Source organism: Anolis sagrei, chromosome 2 (assembly GCF_037176765.1).
Source record: "Anolis sagrei isolate rAnoSag1 chromosome 2, rAnoSag1.mat, whole genome shotgun sequence".
Lineage (NCBI taxonomy): Eukaryota > Metazoa > Chordata > Lepidosauria > Squamata > Dactyloidae > Anolis > Anolis sagrei.
In genome coordinates, this window is record NC_090022.1 from 232,787,707 (window position 1) to 232,807,404 (window position 19,698).

A 19,698-nucleotide genomic window follows, 5' to 3' on the forward strand; every position below is an offset into this window, starting at 1 on the left:
GATAAAAGAAGCCCAATCTATTCTAGGGTTGAACCTGGGGGGAAAGAAGTTAAAATATCTACGTGTTTATATAACAAAATAAATAAATAATATAATCCAGATAAATTATAACCAATTATGGAAGAAAATAAGTAAACAAATCAACAATTGGAAAAAATTGGAATTGGTATATAACAACAAGGGTGAAGGCATATAAATGATGATATTACCCAAATTTTTGTACTTGTTTCAAAGCCTACCATTTAGCATTCCACCTAAAATAATAAAGAAATGGGATCATTCAATTAAAACGTGGGTAGTAGGTTCTAGTAAAACTAGAATTGCAAGTACAATATTTTTTACTCCACAAGCAAATGGAGGCTGGGGAAGCCTGTGAACTGGCTAGGTTACTTGAATTAGAGATTAGAGAGCCCAAAAGATGGGTCAGGATAGAGAAACTAATAAACGGATGGGAATATGGATCATGTATTATGGGAAAAATTGGGGGAAAGACCTAAAAATATAAAAGGAGGCCCTTTGGTATCAACAATGGCATGTAGGGAAAAATGGCAAAATAAACTTCCATTAAATAAAATAGACAAGCTCCCAATAGGATCCATAGAGAACAGAAAACCCTAGCTATACTGAAATATGCTAAAGAAATTGGAACACAACGGGATAACAAAGATTAAGGACTTACTGAAACCGGATGGAACTGTAACACAATGGGAGGAAATAAAAGATAAATGCGGGCACGGAAATTGGCTACAATGGGGAGAGCTGTCTAAAAAGCTAACAGAATGGAAGAGTAAGGAAACTTCAGAAACAAATCTTGACAAAATAATAAAATGGAAAGTTGAGAAGGAGAAAGGAATCATGGGATTCATATACAAAATAATCACCATGCACTTTATGTGACTGATATTGATTGCAGCTTGTTTTGTTCTGCAGCTATTGTTGCATTTTATTGTTTTTAACCAGGGTGGGGGGTGGGTATGATGTTTATGATAGTTGTTATTGCTTTGTGTTATTGTCTTTTCACTTTTTTGTATTTTGCTTGTTTGTACCTTGAGTGCTTGTGAGCCGTCCTGAGTCCGTCTGGGAGATGGTGGTGGGATATAGATAAAGTTGTTGTTGTTGCTATCACAGTTATAGTGCACTATCTAAAAAAGCAAAGCTATGTTTTGTGCACATTTAATGCACATTTTCAAAATAGGTAAATTTCTGCATATATGTATTTTTGCATACCTTTATCAGTCGTAACTGATTTGGGATGCACACACTCTTAAAACATATTTGGGTGCATTTTAGAAATATGCAGATTATTCTTTGGGAATATAAACAACATCTGAATGTGCCAAGCTCTCCCACTCACTTCCCAAAGTGTGAATGCACCAAAAATCTGGAAATGTATGAACTGTAAATTGACTCTGTCCTCAGTTTTTGGAGGAGTCATTTAAGAAAATGTTTTTGGTCTCTTTTTTAAAGAAGAAAACCTCAATAAATTTTTTTTTCATAATTTTTATTAGAAACTTCTGAATCAAAAATCTGTGTTCAACTACTGAACTAATGTCATTTGTCAGACAGAATATTGTCATTGTCAACACTAACTTTCAATAAATATATTTTTTTACTTGTTGCCACAGTTTAGTGATAAATTATAATTATCATCACCACAATCAGAATTAAACGATCTTTAAAATGAATCCTTGCAGAAAGATTTTATCCCTAGACATAGGCCATGGCCTTTAAAAATGTTTGCAGAATAATCTATATATTCAGCTTTTACATTGATCATGCTGTTCTTGTAGAGACAGATTTCATGCAATTGCTCCTTATCACCCTGGCAGCTAAATAATTGTTGTGAGAAACAATATATTGATATGTTTAATCTGTGAACTTTTAATTCCAGTAAAGCATCTGCTTCCATAAACTCTGGCACAAGATGGACTTAAAAGCCTTTGTTGTTTAAATCTCAATTCCCTGACCAGCAAAATATGCCATGAATATAAATTACCACCATGTTTACTCTGAGATTAAATTAATGTGTCCTCATCCATGCCTCCCAGAATCTTTCATTTTCTTACTATTGATCCTGATAAACATTTTGGACATAGCATTATTCCAACAATTTTTGAAAATGTATAATAGCACAGTATCTTTAACCCTAAAACCATGTAGTTTGGATTAATTGAGAAGGCTTTGTTTTAAAGTTAATTATTTAGTATTGAGCAGGTTGGGAAAGTATGGCAGGAAATGGGTCTTTTAAAAATATACTTTTATAAGTCATTGAAGTATGTACCCATAAACAATTCTACCTTTTAGTCAATTTGCCTTAGGAGAAAGATGGGATATAAATCAATCATAGAATCATAGAGTTGGAAGAGACCTCATGGGCGATCCAGTCCAACCCCCTGCCAAGAAGCAGGAATATTGCATTCAAATCACCCCTGACAAATGGCCATCCAGCCTCTGCTTAAATGCTTCCAAAGAAAGAGCCTCCACCACACTCTGGGGCAGAGAGTTCCACTGCTGAACGGCTCTCACAGTCAGGAAGTTCTTCCTCATGTTCAGATGGAATCTCCTCTCTTGTAGTTTGAAGCCATTGTTCCGCGTTCTAGTCTCCAAGGAAGCAGAAAACAAGCTTGCTCCCTCCTCCCTGTGGCTTCCTCTCACATATTTATACATGGCTATCATATCTCCTCTCAGCCTTCTCTTCTTCAGGCTAAACATGCCCAGTTCCCTAAGCCGCTCCTCATAGGGCTTGTTCTCCAGACCCTTGATCATTTTAGTCACCCTCCTCTAGACACATTCCAGCTTGTCAATATCTCTCTTGAATTGTGGTGCCCAGAATTGGACACAATATTCCAGATGTGGTCTAACCAAAGCAGAATAGAGGGGTAGCATTACTTCCTTAGATCTAGACACTATGCTCCTATTGATGCAGGCCAAAATCCCATTGGCTTATTTTGCCGCCACATCACATTGTTGGTTCATGTTTAACTTGTTGTCCACGAGGACTCCAAGATCTTTTTCACACGTACTGCTCTCGAGCCAGGCGTCACCCATTCTGTATCTTTGCATTTCATTTTTTCTGCCAAAGTGGAGTATCTTGCATTTGTCACTGTTGAACTTCATTTTGTTAGTTTTGGCCCATCTCTCTAATCTGTCAAGATCGTTTTGAATTCTGCTCCTGTCCTCTGGACTATTGGCTATCCCTCCCAATTTGGTGTCGTCTGCAAACTTGATGATCATGCCTTCTAGCCCTTCATCTAAGTCATTAATAAAGATGTTGAACAGGACCGGGCCCAGGACGGAACTATTCTAAAATTCAAATTTTAGAATAGTATCCAATCAATGTATACTTGTCTCTTCTTCAACTTTTATTTGCATTGAAACAACAACCTTCAGTTTTAATGACAGAGCATATGTACATAGCTAAAATACAGTTCTAAACATATCTCTATAGTTGCAAAATAACAAAGTACAAATTGTAGAAGTATTCCAGTGTTTATGAAGACAGTAACAGAAACATTATCACTGAGATACTTGTTGGAGCCTACTATTATTCATAATGACTACATTTAAACAGCTGTACCCTAGTAGAGCATACAAACACACAATTTTCTACTTTCTTATTTCTAATATGAATTTCATCATCAAGAAGACTGGGTACTAGTCAAAAGTGTTTGAGCCTGAAAAGACTCAAGGCTCATGGCAAGACTTTTTACTTATAGAGGAATGGTACAGAAATGCCCAATATTTTATTAAACACACAAACAATATCTCTGTTAAGTATTTCAGTGGTGTCCTGTAGAAGTTCCTAAAATATAGCAACATAGAAAATATATAACTACTAGAGATGTGCAAAGTTTCAGCGTTCCATTTCATAATTTAGAGATTTGTATGATTCATTAATATGAATTTCTGGATTGCTAATCAGAAAGGGAACCCTCCAAAGATTAGGAATTGAAACACAAGCCTTCAAAACTTTTGGAGAGATTTGTTGTTTTGGAGCTTTCCCCCCCAATGTAACTTATTCTGTAATTGTCTGTGGTAAGAGGAGGTGGAAGCTGATGTGATTGACAAGGGCAGCTCCATGCTGTTTTTCCCTTGTGAACCAATCAGAAGAAGAAAGCCAATCATGCAACTTTCTGCAAAGTTGGTCTACTCCTCCCCTCAGTGTCTCTGTGCCTTTCTGGTGTTTGCAGGAGAGAGCTAAAGACATTTGTTTGGAGGTCCATTTTGGTTCTGCCTGTTTCTTAAAACAAACTTATAGTAGCTTTTGATAACTTATTATTTTATTTATTTATTTACAACATTTGTATCCCACCCTTCTCTACCCCAAAGGGGACTCAGAGTAGCCTCACACATAGACAACAATTCCATACCATAAAAACATACGATTAAGTAAACATTTACATTAAAAAACAAAGAATTAAAACAATAAATAATTACATCAATTATTAAAATCACGTCATTCAAGATCGTGGTCTAGAGCCATTCCTGATTGTCACTGGACCAATTCTACATTTATTTATTGCACTGCAGTTACTCTCTGAAAGCTTGTTCCCACAGCCCAGTTTTAACTTTCTTTCTGAAGGCTAGGAGGGACTATCACTGGGGAGGGAGTTCCACAGCCAAGGGGCCACTATTCAGAAGGCCCTATCTCTCATCCCCACCAACTGCACCTGCAAAGGAGGCAGGACCAATAGCAGGACCTCCCCAGATGATCTTAACCTCCAAGATGGTTCATAGAAGGAGATATGTTCAGACAAATAAGCAAGATTGGAACCATTTAGGGATTTATAGGCTAAAGCCAGCACTTTGAATTGTGCTCAGTAGCAGACTGGCAGCCAGTGGAGCTGACGTAACAGGGAGTTGTGTGCTCCCTGTATGCTGCTCCAGTGACTAATCTGGTTGTCATCCATTCGACCAATTGAAGCTTCCAAACAGTCTTTAACATAGAGTTCGTTGCAGTAGTATATTCAGGATGTAACAAGAATGTGGACCACCATAGCCAAGTCTGGCTTCTCAAGATACTGGTGCACAAGTTTTAATTGTGCAAAAGCTCCCCTGGCCACCACTGAAACCTGAGGCTCCAATGATGAGTTGAAGCAATAAGCCCAGGATCACTCCCAAGCTGCGAACCTGTGTCTTCAGCGGAAGTGTAGCCCCATCCAGCTCAGGGTGTAACCCTATACTCTGTTCAGTCTTGCGACTGACCAGGAGTACCTCTGTCTTGTCTGGATTCAGTTTCAATTGTTGAAATTATCAAACCACAAACTTATATTTTCCAAAATCCCATAGCTAGCTAGCTATACTCCCTCTCCAGCCCTTACCTTCCCTCCAAATCCTTCTTTTATCAGCTTACTGTGCATGTTGATTGCTTATAAATCTCATTGATATGTTTGTCCTCATCCAGACCGTCACAGTGGCCAAGCACTGGTTTAGGACCTGAACAGCCTCCTTAGCAGTAAATGGAAAGGAGTGAAAGAGTTGGACGTCATCTGCATACATATGACATCAAACTTCATAACTCTGCATAATCTCACTGGGGCTGTAACACAGTCAATCCTTTTATTCTGGCAGAAGCAGAATTCTGGGAAATGTAGTTTGGGAAGGTGAGGACCTCGTAGCAGAGTATTCAAAAAGCCCTGCTTAAATCAAAATTCTGCTTGCATCAGAAAAATTAAAGCCCCAGTGTAGGTTAATCACATGTACTTAAATTGAAAAAAAGTTAAAAATCAGTAGATACACTCATTGTTCTGAAACTTGACAGGCTTTTTTACCCTGCTCACATTGTCTCACCGCGCCACAATTTAAGGGAATACCTCTTGTAGTTTTTTTAAAAAATTAATTGAAAAATCTTTTACAAAATTCCTAAAAATCAATAGATGAACTAATATTTTTTGAAATTTTGCAGGACTGATTCCTTGATTATATTGTCTCATTGTGCAGAACAAAAAAGGGATATCTCTTGTAGTTTTAATATATGTTGTTGTTGTTCATTCGTTCAGTCGTCTCCGACTCTTCATGACCTCATGGACCAGCCCACGCCAGAGCTCCCTGTCGGCCGTTACCACCCCCAGCTCCCTCAAGGTCAGTCCAGTCACTTCAAGGATGCCATCCATCCATCTTGCCCTTGGTCGGCCCCTCTTCCTTTTGCCTTCCACTTTCCCCAGCATAATTGTCTTCTCTAGGCTTTCCTGTCTCCTCATGATGTGGCCAAAGTACTTCAACTTTGTCTCTAGTATCTTTCCCTCCAGTGAGCAGTCGGGCTTTATTTCCTGGAGGATGGACTGGTTGGATCTTCTCGCAGTCCAAGGCACTCTCAGAACTTTCCTCCAACACCACAGCTCAAAATTGCTGGAAGAAACATTAACAACCTCAGATATGCAGATGACACCACTCTGATGGCTGAAAGCGAGGAGGAGCTGAGGAGCCTATTAATCAAGGTGAAAGAAGAAAGCGCAAAAGCCGGGTTGCAGCTAAACGTCAAAAAAACCAAGATTATGGCAACAAGAATGATTGACAACTGGAAAATAGAGGGAGAAACCGTGGAGGCCATGACAGACTTTGTATTTCTAGGTGCAAAGATTACTGCAGATGCAGACTGTGGCCAGGAAATCAGAAGACACTTACTTCTTGGGAGGAGAGCAATGTCCAATCTCGATAAAATAGTAAAGAGTAGAGACATCAGACTGGCAACAATGATCCGCCTAGTCAAAGCCATGGTATTCTCTGTAGTAACCTACGGATGTGAGAGCTGGACCTTAGGGAAGGCTGAGCGAAGGAAGATCGACGCTTTTGAGCTGTGGTGTTGGAGGAAAGTTCTGAGAGTTTATATATATATATATATATATATATATATATATATATATATTAGGGCTGGGCAGTTTCGTTCGTTAATTTCGTAATTCGTTAATATTTCGTTATTTTTCTTGATAACGAAGCGATAAACCATTCAGGAGCAACTAAAAAACGAAACGAATTTTTAAAGCTATTTCGTAATTGTTTTGTAATTGTTTCGTTATTATTTCCGTATGTCTGGTGCAAGTTTTATAGTTGTTTCCCTCCCCTCTCCCTGGTTGCAAGCGGTCGGCATTTACCCCACTTCCGGGTCCCTGGCCTCTGCTTAAGTGGATCAAATTCTCCTCTCCTCCTGTCGTCACCTCACCTCGTTCCTCACTCTGGCCTGCGTGCATTGGGCAAAGAGACACAGCAGTGCAGCACTCAGAGACCTGCCTGTTGCCTGCCTAACCTCTTTCCTTCTCCAGGTTAAAACTATTATATTTATTATATTTATTATTATTATTATTATTATTATTATTATTATTAAGAATGGACGGCCATCTTTCAGTAGTGCTTTCACGGTGCCTTACATGCACGAAGGCAGAAAGTGGTTTGTTATTATTATTATTATTATTATTATTGAGAAGCATTGTCAAACCAGAATAGAGATCTCACCCCTCCTCTCTCTCTCTTTCCCCCCTCTTTCCTTCTCCAGGTTAAAACTATTATATTTATTATATTTATTATTATTATTATTATTATTAAGAATGGATGGCCATCTTTCAGTAGTGCTTTCACTGTGCCTTACATGCACGAAGGCAGAAAGTGGTTTGTTTTTATTATTATTACTGAGAAGCATTGTCAAACCAGAATAGAGATTTCACCCCTCCTCTCTCTCTCTTTCCCCCCTCTTTCCTTCTCCAGGTTAAAACTATTATATTTATTATATTTATTATTATTATTATTATTATTATTATTATTATTATTAAGAATGGATGGCCATCTTTCAGTAGTGCTTTCACTGTGCCTTACATGCATGAAGGCAGAAAGTGGTTTGTTATTATTATTATTATTATTATTATTATTGAGAAGCATTGTCAAACCAGAATAGAGATTTCACCCCTCCTCTCTCTCTCTTTCCCCCCTCTTTCCTTCTCCGAGGTTAAAACTATTATTTAAAACTATTATTTTCACGTTGCGCAACCGCGTCCGCCATTTTAACAAATTGATTTGTTAATATTAACGAAATTTCGTAAATATCAAACTTTTTAAAAGGAAAATTTCGGAATTCTTTTAAATATCGAAACGCAAAAACCCCCAAAAAACGAATCGATTTTAGAAACAAATTTTTCCGTTGTTGCCCAGGCCTTTTATATATTCCTCAAAATCATATATATATATATATATATATATATTCTAAAATTTTCTAAAATTCCTCAAAATCAAAGGATGGCCAAAACTTTCTGAAACTTTGAAAACTTAAAATCATAAAAGTTGCCTACAAGTGTGCTAAGTTTCATCCTGGTAGCCATAAAAATGACAGTAAAACAAACTTTCCCCATTATTGAAACGGAACAACTCGATTATGAAACAATTATGAAGCTTTGGTGATTCAAATTACTAATTAAAATGGGACACCTTCAAATCTTTACAAAATAAAGCAGGGGCATCCGAATCTATTACACAAATTACAAATCAGATTTCCACCACTTGGCACACCTCTTATAACTATCCACAGGCATCCCAATAGAAAATGAAGGCTGTCCTGCTAGAGACATTTGTTGAACTGCACAGCACAGCTGGTAGGATTAGTCCACTTTTCCACCTGAAGTATTGACAGCTTATGAGGCGGTGAATGGAGTATTTTATTTTGTGATGTTAACCAGTTTGGTCCATGTTCTGCCCTCCAGCAGAATGGAGAAGCCACAGCCTAAGCTAGGAATTGATTCATGTGAACAGGTTTCCACCAAGGAAAAACCTAGGGATGTTTTCCTTCCTCTTCAGAGAAAAGGATAAAAAAGGGTAATGACAAGGGTGAGGGAAAAAAGCTTGGGAAAAAATCTAGGTGGAAAGAAACTGGTCAAATTGGATTGCTGTTTTTGTTTTGTTTTGTTTGTTTTTGTTTTACTTATATGGAGTTTTTGCAAGAACAGGAATGTGAGAGAAGGCTTCTTCTTACAAAATGTTTTGACATCATTTACCAAATCCAGTCAGAATATTTTGGCATGCTTTGGTTGTAATATGATCAGGCTTTCAGATTAAGAGCAGCCTTTGACCCTCCTCTTCATTGAGAAGAGAACATGCCTGATTTATGGCTCCAGTTCATGATCCTGGCCTGGGGTAGTCAGAGAGAGAGAGAGAGAGCAAGAGAGCAGATATAGAACATTTACTTCTTAAGCCCATTTTTTAATATTTTCTCATGTGCCAGCATGCAGCAGATAGTTCAACCCTGCCTACTTCATTTGGAATTTAGTTGTAGATGAAACTGTGGTGGGTAAACATGTGCCTTTAGACATGCATGTGCCATCTATGTGGGGCCCCAGCTCTTTTCTAATCTTATTTTGAAGCTTTCTTGATTTATTTTTGAAAGGTTGCTGTTTACTGTGCAAAACACCCACCTGAGAATTTTAAGAAGAATAAGTCCTTCTCAGTTTACAGTTCTTTTAATCAGGGTTTTTCAACACTCAAATAACATGGTCTGAACCATTTTTCTAGACATTTTTAATGCCCTAAAAGTATGAAGGTAAAAAACAGCAAGAGCAACTATGGTCTTTCATCTAACATGCCCAGTCATTTCTCTCTCTTGGGAAACAGACTATATGAGCCATGCAACTCTGATAGCCATACAGATTGTCCTTGTGGCTACTCCTAGTATGTTTTCTCAGATGTGGTGGAGAATGCTGTCTCACTAGCTTCTGTAGAAGGAATGAAGAGAGAAATCATTTGTTCTTTGCCTAAGGCAGCCTTATGCCTTAAACTAGCCCAGGAGAAAAATATATGATTTTGATATGTTGTATTTTCCGGTCAAGTTAGCCTGTCAAAATGAAACACATTTCTCAGCACTTTAAATTGTGTTAACTTATAATTTTAAATACATTGAAATATTATTTTCTGATGTCAAAGTCACCCATTTTTATTTAAGTTTTCATTTGTATTAATATCAATTTACTGTTTCAACATTCTTTTAACTCTTTGTATCCATTATATGCCAAAGGTTATTCTGAACCCTCTTTTGAATATTGGTTTCAATTTTAATGCTTAAAATACACAGTAAAATTTTATTCAATTATAAATTGATCTGGTGAATGACTGAATAGATATGCCATTAAAGAACCCAAATTGCTGCACTGTAAGTGATTAACCATACTTAGCTGCATGCATAAGAAATTGAGTCATTGCTCCTTATAGGCCTCAGGGCTGCCATATTTTCTTCAGGATTCCAAATCTATCTAATTGACTTATGCAAAACATCAGAGAAGCAAGTGGCTTAAGCAGTCATGCTAAATTGTTCAACCACTGACTCTTATATAAAAATCACTCTACAGTGCAAAATAAAGAGCAAAGTTAATATACTCATAATTGGAGTGAGACCAGATTAAAAGCAGACCCATTAAAATCAGTTAAGTGATTGTGAGAAAATTAAACCCCATTGATTTCAATAGATCTGCTCTGAAGAAGAAAAATCCAACCTTTAATATTTAAGACTTTGCATTTAAAATAGTAAAACTATTGCTAAGAAGTAAGAGAATTTCAGGGACAAAAACAAAAAGAAGGAAATACACAATCTCCCCATAATAAAGTTCCCAAGAAATCAAAGAAGCAAATCTATGAAATATCTTGCAAATCATTGTCAAACCTTCCTGATTTTCCACTACAAGTCATACAAGGTAACAGCAAATAGATTTTTTATCATATTTATGTCTAATTCAATGTGATATTTCAAAATATAAGCTAAATATACTATGATTAAGGTGACTGAAATGTCTACAGTGTAATATAAAAGAAGAACTAATACACTAGTCAATAAAAATGATGTCAGCAATCTAATGTTTGCTAGATACTTTGCTAGCAGATTAAGTTCAAGAAAATTCCCTTTTTATTCCTTGGCAACTGTGGGTATATGTTAGCAAGACAGACATCAAATACTCTGGCAATTAGTTATTTGGATTCTTGAAAGGATATGTTCCCAGTTTCAACTTCAAAATTATTGAAAGTTTCCTGGCTCCAAAGTAGGAATGAGACCATTGTGAGAGTATTTTTTGTCTTACTTAGTTCATCAAACTGGTGTACTCAGGACTCCTGCTAGACAGATAACCTCGTATCATTTTAGTCCCCAGAAGTGATTTGACAACTCAGGTTGAAATATATCTGTACAATGCAAAAGTTCACTCACCATTTGGCTGAACAGGAAAGTCTGAATATGCAAATCCTTTATTCTGGGATGCTTTGAGGTACACACTAAAGACTTGTAATCCAGTGTAACCAACACAGTTAAAAGTAACATTTAACTGCCAAACCAAAGTGTAATACCATCACACCTCCACTAAGCACAGCATAGGGTGGTAGAAAGGACAAAGAATATAATAGAATAATAGAGTATAAAAGATCACAAGGACCATCCAGTTTAACCTCCTGCCACACAGAAATATACAATGAAAGTACATGACAGATGGCCATCCAGCTTCTATTTAAAAATCTTGAGAAGGAGACTCCACCACACTCCAAAGCAGCATATTCTACTATTGGACAGCTCCTGCTATTAGGAATCATTCTTCCTAATGTTTACTCTGAATCTTTTTTTCCCCTGAATCAGTTTCTTCATGTCCTAGTCTTTGGAGTATCAGGAAAAAAAACTGGCTCCATCTTCATTGTGACATTTTTCGAAATATGCAAACATGGTTATCACATCACCTCTAAATCTTCTCTTCTCCAGATTAAACACATCAACCCTCCTATGCTCCTTCATAGAAGGCATGCTTCCTCAGCCAACAGGATTTGAACCTAAAATTTCCTACTCCACTCCAACCAAAGGAATGAGTGAACCAATCTGGTACAGAATGAGTTGCCCTCTAAACTCATCTATGAGGCGAAAACCTGACTGGTAAGTTTTTCATTCCATTACTGTCTTCCTTCATTTCCACTAAAAAGGTAGGAAGGATAAAAATGACATCATTAATAAAGTTTAATTAGAGGTGAAAACCAGTGTCTCTCTTACTGTTGCTAGACTATAAATCTCATCATCCCAGGCCATTTCCCAACCTAGTGTCAGCTGATGACAGGAGGAATCCTACAACAGGTTGTCTCATTGTGATTTAATATATCATTTGTATGTTTCTTTGCTTTCTTTGCTTTCTAATTTTGCAAAGATATTAAAAGAAATTGAGGGAAATATATATAAATAAATGCATTTCAAAATGCTATGTAAGAAAAGTATTTCCAAGGGTAATAAAACAATTCCTAACTGAACAAAGAGAGAGTTCCATCCAATATCCACTTTACCTTCTGTTCAATTCTTTTTGATAAATTCAGGAAAGCTCCTATATCAATCACATATATATAGAGAGAGAGACAATTGATAAAATATATAGCAAAAATATATTTATTACATGAGAAATGCGAACAGTGCTTGTCAGTAAAAAGACATACCCAAATGCTTTCTTCCTGGCGGTATTGCTTCCAGTTCCTTCCACTATCACTAAACATCAGGAGGTAGCTTGTTACCCAGTCGGAGCTCCCATATCCACCTTGGGTAGCAACAGCGGTAATTTCAGTTCTTTCACCAAGATCAATCTGAAGCCATTGATATTTGTTTGAGATGAGTGGAGTCCAGCCACCAGCACCTTCAATTGTAAATAAATAGGGAAACATAAAAAAAGAAAGATTGACTCAGGAAAGAATGATGAGAATTCCAGATCACAGTGCAACAAACTCCAATCAAGCTACAGCAGGCCTGGGCAAACTTTGGCCCTCTAGTTGTTTTGGACTTCAATTCCCACAATTCCTATACAGTCAATAGTTGAAGTTCAAAACACCTGGAGGGCCAAAGTTTGCTAAGGTCTGAGCTATAGTTAAGTCCAACAATCCTCTATTGAAGTCATTTTATATTCAAATAAACTTTCTCACTCACTCTATTGCAGATATATATAAGCACATATAGAAAAGAAGGTTCCCCTTGACTTAGTTTATTCCTATTTTCATAAAGAATTTGGAGATGAACTAGCAAATATTTTGTATTTGCTATTTATGCTCCCTTCGTAGTGTTTCTTGAACAAACACAAACATACTTCATTGTTGAGAATGGTATATAGAATTCACGAGAGGGTCTGGATGCTCTTTCTCCTTCCACTTAGAGCTCTTCCACACATCAATATAACCCAGAATATCATGGCAGATAATCTATAATATCTGCTTTGACCTGGGTTTTCTGAGTCCACACTGCCATATAATCCAATTCAATGTGGATTTTATACAACTGTGTGGAAGGAGACAACACTCTGTGTTCAGAGAACATTGGGTAGATCAAAGTGATGGAGTGCTAAAAAAATATATCAGCAAATGCTAAATAATTGTTTAGTCAATATATGCAGTCTAAACAATAAATAGCTTTCATAGAACAATCAATAACACATCCAAGTCAAATATTTGTATATGGCAAACCTGTAATTAATTTCCCAATTGTTTATTAGCCTTGGTCAATAACTTGCAAAGTGACATTAAACATAATGTATGTATTTACTATATTTTATTTATGCCACACTGAGTCATGCAAAAATGTCAGTTTAGTAATATTTCTGTTCATTTAAAATTATTTATTATTAATAATTGGTAGAGTTTATAGCTGAATCTCTAAACACAATTATTCACAGAAGTACACAGTAGGCAAAATGTAAACTATTTCCAAAAACTGAAAAGAAAATGTGTTTTTTTTTTCATTTAAGTCTTTGCTAGGTCTCCTAACCAGTGCAGCATCTGTAAGCAACATAGAAAGGATCAGAAAGAGCATTCCAAAACCAAATGATGAAATAAAGGCAAAAATCAATAATGAATTTCAACCTCTTGGCACTTCACTGTAAATGACAATCCTTAAATTGTCATAATAAAGACTTTCCATTCCAAGACAGAAGGTATAAAATTAACTACCTCAGAGTTTCTCCAGAAAGAAAATTCTTATTTTAACGTCTGTCCTGATCGTGAGCCGATTCTTCTCAAGAGAATCTCTACAGGCAAACCATGGATTTGCATGCTAATCTAATTCGTCAAGCCACTGTGAATCAACTACTCAAAGCCACAGGGCTGCTTGTAATTTATCCCAAAAGACAGGAGATGGTGGTGACCCAAGCCTATCTATAGATAATTCAAAATCAATGTACAAGTATTTAAATTAAGGGTGTTTGCTCAGGCAGAAACAGAATGAGCCACAGCTTCAATATCAATCTCTTACATAAATAAAAGAAGCTTCTTAAATCTATAGCTTGGCACAGTTCATCTGAGAACTGAAGGAGAGTTAGTCACCTTATAAAAGATAAAAGTATCTGTGATTATGTCTATTTACAATTTAATAATTGAATAAGACAAAGTAAACAGGCTTGTGTACATGAAAGACAGGGGTTCTAACTGCACTCAACAATGGCAAACATATAAATGTCATATAAAAAGTAATATCTTCATTCACAAATTATTAGTGTGCAATTTAGTTTTCGGTGATCCCTCGATCTGTTTTTCAGGAGCCTTCCCAATTTGGGTGAATTCCATTTTTTGATTCGGCAACCAAAACATCTGTTTTCACTCCGGGAAGATCCAGCCCATTGGCAGCGATGGGGAAGCTTCCAGTCATTTTTAAGTCTCAGACTTAAGAAACCACCTTTTCTGGGATTGTTTCTCGTAATATCTTTAAACTAGACCTGGGTTAAGGCATCAGACTTAAGAAGCCACTTTTTCTGGGATCCTTTCTTCTAATATCCTTCAAGTAGTCCTGGGTTAAGGCATCAGATTTAAGAAATCACTTTTGCAGGGATCCTTTCCTCTTGTGGTGGAGGCTCTTTCTTGTAGTGGAGGCTCCTTCCTTGGAGACTTTTAAACAGAGGCTGGATGGCCATCTGTGGGGGGTGCTTTGAATGTGGTTTTCCTGCTTCTTGGCCTAGATGGCCCACGTGGTCTATTCCAATTCTTTTATTCTAGTCCTGAGTTAAGGCATCAGCCTTTTTGGGGGTGCTTCTCTACCATGCATTCCCATCCCGTGTCTTTTCTGTGGTTTTTTTTCCATGCCTTCTCTGCAGGTTCTTCAGTTGGCAGTAAGGTGTCTCCTGAAAACAGAATCTTTCCATCATTTCCCTGTGCTGCAGCCATGAAGTCCCACTAGCAACCATTGGAAATGGTCGTGTGTCATGTAATGGCATCAGTGGGACTCCATTTTGGCAGCACAGATAAACAAAGATAAGATGGTCTCATGGCAGTGTGGAATGAAATCCACAATATCAAGGTAATGCTAGATCTCTACTGCTCTTTTAGAATAGGATCAGCCTTTCTGTATTTCAGGAAGAAAATGCCTTATTGGATGACTTTTTTTTTAACTAAACATATTAACATAAATGATTATAACAAACATTGAAACTACTCATATTCTTTTCCTTACATCCAGTCATATGTTTAAAATTGAAAAAAAACCATATTGAAACATGTTTCCTATCACTCAAAATAATGCCTTGGATGGCTATGCGGTCACCTTATTAGTGCTTCAGAAGATGATACTTAACAGAAAATGCTCATAGCTGCTGGAATTTATCTCTGACAGCACTCAGATAAGACATTGTTGCACCCTGGGGAAACTATGAAAGGTTCAAGCTGTTTCTGTAAACATATCTTTCTATATTCTACATACATAGATTCTTCATGATCAGGAAACAAATAAACAAACAAAATCATTGCCAAGAAACTTGAGAAGAAATGAATGCCTGCCAGAATAGAAGACTCAAAATGAGCAAAGGAAAAACTATCTCAAACCTCTGAACAATATCTGTGTCACTGTTTTGTTTTTCTTGTCATTTTCATTAGCCTCCATTGTGGCAGGATGCACAGTGGACAACTAATGTCAATTGCACTTTATGATGTAAAAGCCACAGGTCTGCGCTACCAAGGATCTGTGGATTTGACTCACCCTTTTGTTCTTTGACTTGTTCCCTCACAGACAGTGTGAGGGAACAAGAGCTAAAATCTAAAATCTAGCCCAAGAGCTAAAATCTAACACCTTGGACCTAGTAGACATAAATCTGATTTCACTGATACAATTAATTGATGTGTCCATAGAAGTAACAAGGAAGCCTATCTGGACATAGGAATCATGAGAAGAGAGAAAGTTTGATTCAACAGCAGCCTCTGAAAGGTGATATATGAAGGCAGGGAGATAAGAAATTATTTTTTCCCCACACAAACACATACAACATGGTTTAAATAATGCAGATGGAGATGCCAATTACATTAATAAACATATGGATGGTGGTTAGAATCCTACTATTAACATACACAAGTGCAAGTCCTCCTTACATATGTATACATCTTTTTTGGCTATTATGGACGTTGGTATTCTCCTCCACCTTTATAATTACCAAACCTCCCACTGGATTGATACCTTAGCTAAGATAGTCCCCACCCCCCTCAACACTAGATCCATGATTACATGACTTATGGAAAGCATGAGATGATGGAGAGTTTTCTTTAAATGTTCCAATAGCCAAAGGCAGATTTATTACAGAATATACTACTGGCTTTAGAGTAATATGGGCCATAATTAGACACTTCACTGAAACTGACCATCATCACAAGTCCCAGAATGGCTATTCAGGGTGAAGGGGGGGGGGGGGACTAACATAGCATCTGAACCTGGAGAGAGTGGCGATCAGGGTGCCATAACTCCTATGGAACTTATGTTTTGCTGGACAATCTAGGATCTTAACCTGTAATTTTATTTAACCAATATGTCTAGTTTGGCTGAAAAATTAGCCAAAGGGGATTTCCACCTCTCAGCCATAATATTTTGTCCATTTTATGTATGTATTTATTTTAAGAATCTAATTCACAAAGTAAGATGCATGGAGGGAGGGGGAGAAAGAAAAAAGCGAAAAAGGAGATAGACTGAATGCTAAGAGTAGTACCCAACATAAACATGTAACAATAACCAAAACATGAAACACTAGCTAAGTTTTAGCAATCCAAGCTGTAATGAACAAGAATATATATTATTCTATGATTACATATTAAATCATTGCATAAAGTACGTTTTATATCTTCAGTCTGCATTCCCCACCACCACCACCATATAAAGCTGTTTGAACCTTGTCTTGAAAATTTGGGCCAACTTTATCATATACATATTATGTTCCTTCAAGGCACCTGTCTACCTATTGTGAATTCATGCATTTTATAAGGTTATCTTAAGCAATGAATTCTCAGAAATGGTTTCACAAGTTGCTTCCTCTGAAAAATAACTTATGGCACCTGTTAGTATCCCATCCAAGGCCTAAACAGGGCTGGTCCTTCTTAGTTTCCAAGATCAGATGATATGTAGTGCTTTTAGGGTACACAGGCCACCAGATGGCCTTTAAAGTAAAAAGAAAACAAAATACACATCATTTCTAGAAGCATTTCTTTCAAATCACACCAGGAAACTTATTCATACACTAAGCATTACACAAGTCCTATAAGATTTACCATCACTCCCATGAAAGACACTATCTCTGTTTTTGTATGGTGTATTGCAAGCTCAACATAAATGTGTTGTAAACGCAGAATGATATGACACAAAACACAATCATTACATCAAGATATTTAACAACTGCATTCATCATTTCTCTTAAGATGAGATTGCTGTGCAAAGAACTATCCTGTTTTGTGTTGTATTAGTCATAGGCTGTATTCCAATGGCTTTTATTTACAACTAGAAAGAAACATTTGTTTTTCAGTTGAGCTGAATATTGATTTTTCACTTCAATAAATTTCTTGGTCTTCTAGTAAATGCAAGATATTATTCCAGTTCTAAAAAGTTTCAACCAAGAGATTTGCTGCTAGGATTCTTTCTTGGACTGGCAGTGGAAGAGTTTGTGTCTTCCACTTCTGTGTAAAAAATCTGTGTAAAATATATTGTGAATAAGGAATAAAAAAATAGAAAACTAAAGGTATGGTATCATCAAGCCAGTGCTTCACAGAGGTGACATTTTTCATCTGCTGTGTGCCTATTCTCGCACAATTGTAATAAGCTAACAGGTTGAAATTTGTTGTTCAAGACTGTCCTTGAAGGCCAATTATTTTAAACATGTTCTTTACAAATGAATTTCCCCTCTGTGACCCTGGTGGTTTTCCTCCTATCCTTCCCCTGCAAGTAGTAACATCTGACTATTCTTTCTAGCAAACCAAACAGTAGATTTGGCTCATAATAATAAAAGAAAATTGATCTGTTTCATTTGTGAGTTCTCTTTGTCATCGCAACATGTTTGAAGAACACTGAAAAAACAATAGAGATCAAAGAATGGCACTTTAAAAAACTACAAAGAGCAATAAAAAGAAGTTATTCAAAAGAAAAGATAAATGTCAAAACAGTAGTAAGAACCATTATTATTACAATGGTGCTTTTAAATTATTTTAATGGCCTGTGTAAAGAATTGACAAAATCAATAGCAGAGGGCTGTCTCTATGGGAAAAATCCACAATTTGGAAGCAGCCACAGAAAAGGCCATATGTCACATTTGACATCTACTTAGAGATATTTTAAACCTATAACCATCTAAAAGGCTAAATCGTTCAGCAATGAGTGGCATAATTATAAGTTCTAAGAATGGCTCTGGTATGCAAGTGGATACATGTTTACTGGGAAGTAATGCTTTCCAAAACACAGTTGTGCCCAAATAGCAATTAACATTATTCAATGTTGTCTGCATAGCAGATTGTATGAGCTTAAATATAAAAAAGGGAATTGTTATTTCCATCAGTATTTACTATGGAGTATTTGCTGGGGTTTACCAAAATCCAGAATAAAAAAAATGTTATCACATGCTATAAATTATATTGACAAAAGATATCAATATATTTTATAATACAAGTTGAATCTACACTATAGAATTAATGCAGTTTGGCACAGCTTTAACTACCATATCTCAATGCTATGGAATCCTGAGTTAAAATTAAAGTGGACAGAAACAACAGTGACTTCTTTGTGGGCTCCTAATACAGATTCCCCAGCCGGACTGAAGATTTGGTTGATGCCTTCATAAAACAAATGACCAAATATTCAAAAATGAGAGATACAATAGCAATGGGAAACCTTCAACTTTTTTTTGTCATGTCAGGAGTGACTTGAGAAACTGCAAGTCGCTTCTGGTTTGAGAAAATTAGCCGTCTGCAAGGACATTGCCCAGGAGATGCCCGGATGTTTTTGATGTTTTATCATCCTTGTGGGAGGCTTCTCTCATGTCCCCACATGAGGAACTGGAGCTGATAGAGGGAACTCATCCGCGCTCTCCCCGGATTCAAACCTGTGACCTGTTGGTCTTCAGTCCTGCCGGCACAGGGGTTTAACCCTCTGCACCACTAGGGGCTCAACCTTCAACTATCCTGCTATTTGTTGGAATTCACACTGCAAAAAGTCTATGACAGGGGTCCTCAAACCTTTCAACCAGAGGGCCAGTTCATGGTCCCTCAGAGTGTTTTTTTTTTGGGGGGGGGGTGTCCATAGTCTGAAAAATAAATCAACAAATTCCTATACAATGCGCATATCTTATTTGTAGTGCAAAAAACACAAAATAACAATACAATATTTAAAATGAAGAATTTTAACCAACATAAATGTATCAGTATATCAATAGGAAGTGTGGGACTGTTTTTGGCTGATGAGATTATAAAGCTAATTAGGATCATTGTTGTTAGTGCCTTCTAGTC

General features: G+C 36.9%; 1 protein-coding gene across 2 annotated transcripts in view; it reads right to left on the reverse strand.

Annotated features, from left to right (window-relative positions):
* The window catches only part of CNTNAP4 (contactin associated protein family member 4), a 330,423-nt gene that overhangs the window by 189,394 nt on the left and 121,331 nt on the right, over positions 1-19,698 (reverse strand). For both annotated transcript variants that reach the window (XM_060762046.2, XM_060762045.2), the window contains exon 3: positions 12,421-12,614. In XM_060762046.2, the coding sequence (XP_060618029.2) occupies positions 12,421-12,614 (194 nt within the window). The remainder of the gene's footprint in view (positions 1-12,420; positions 12,615-19,698) is intronic.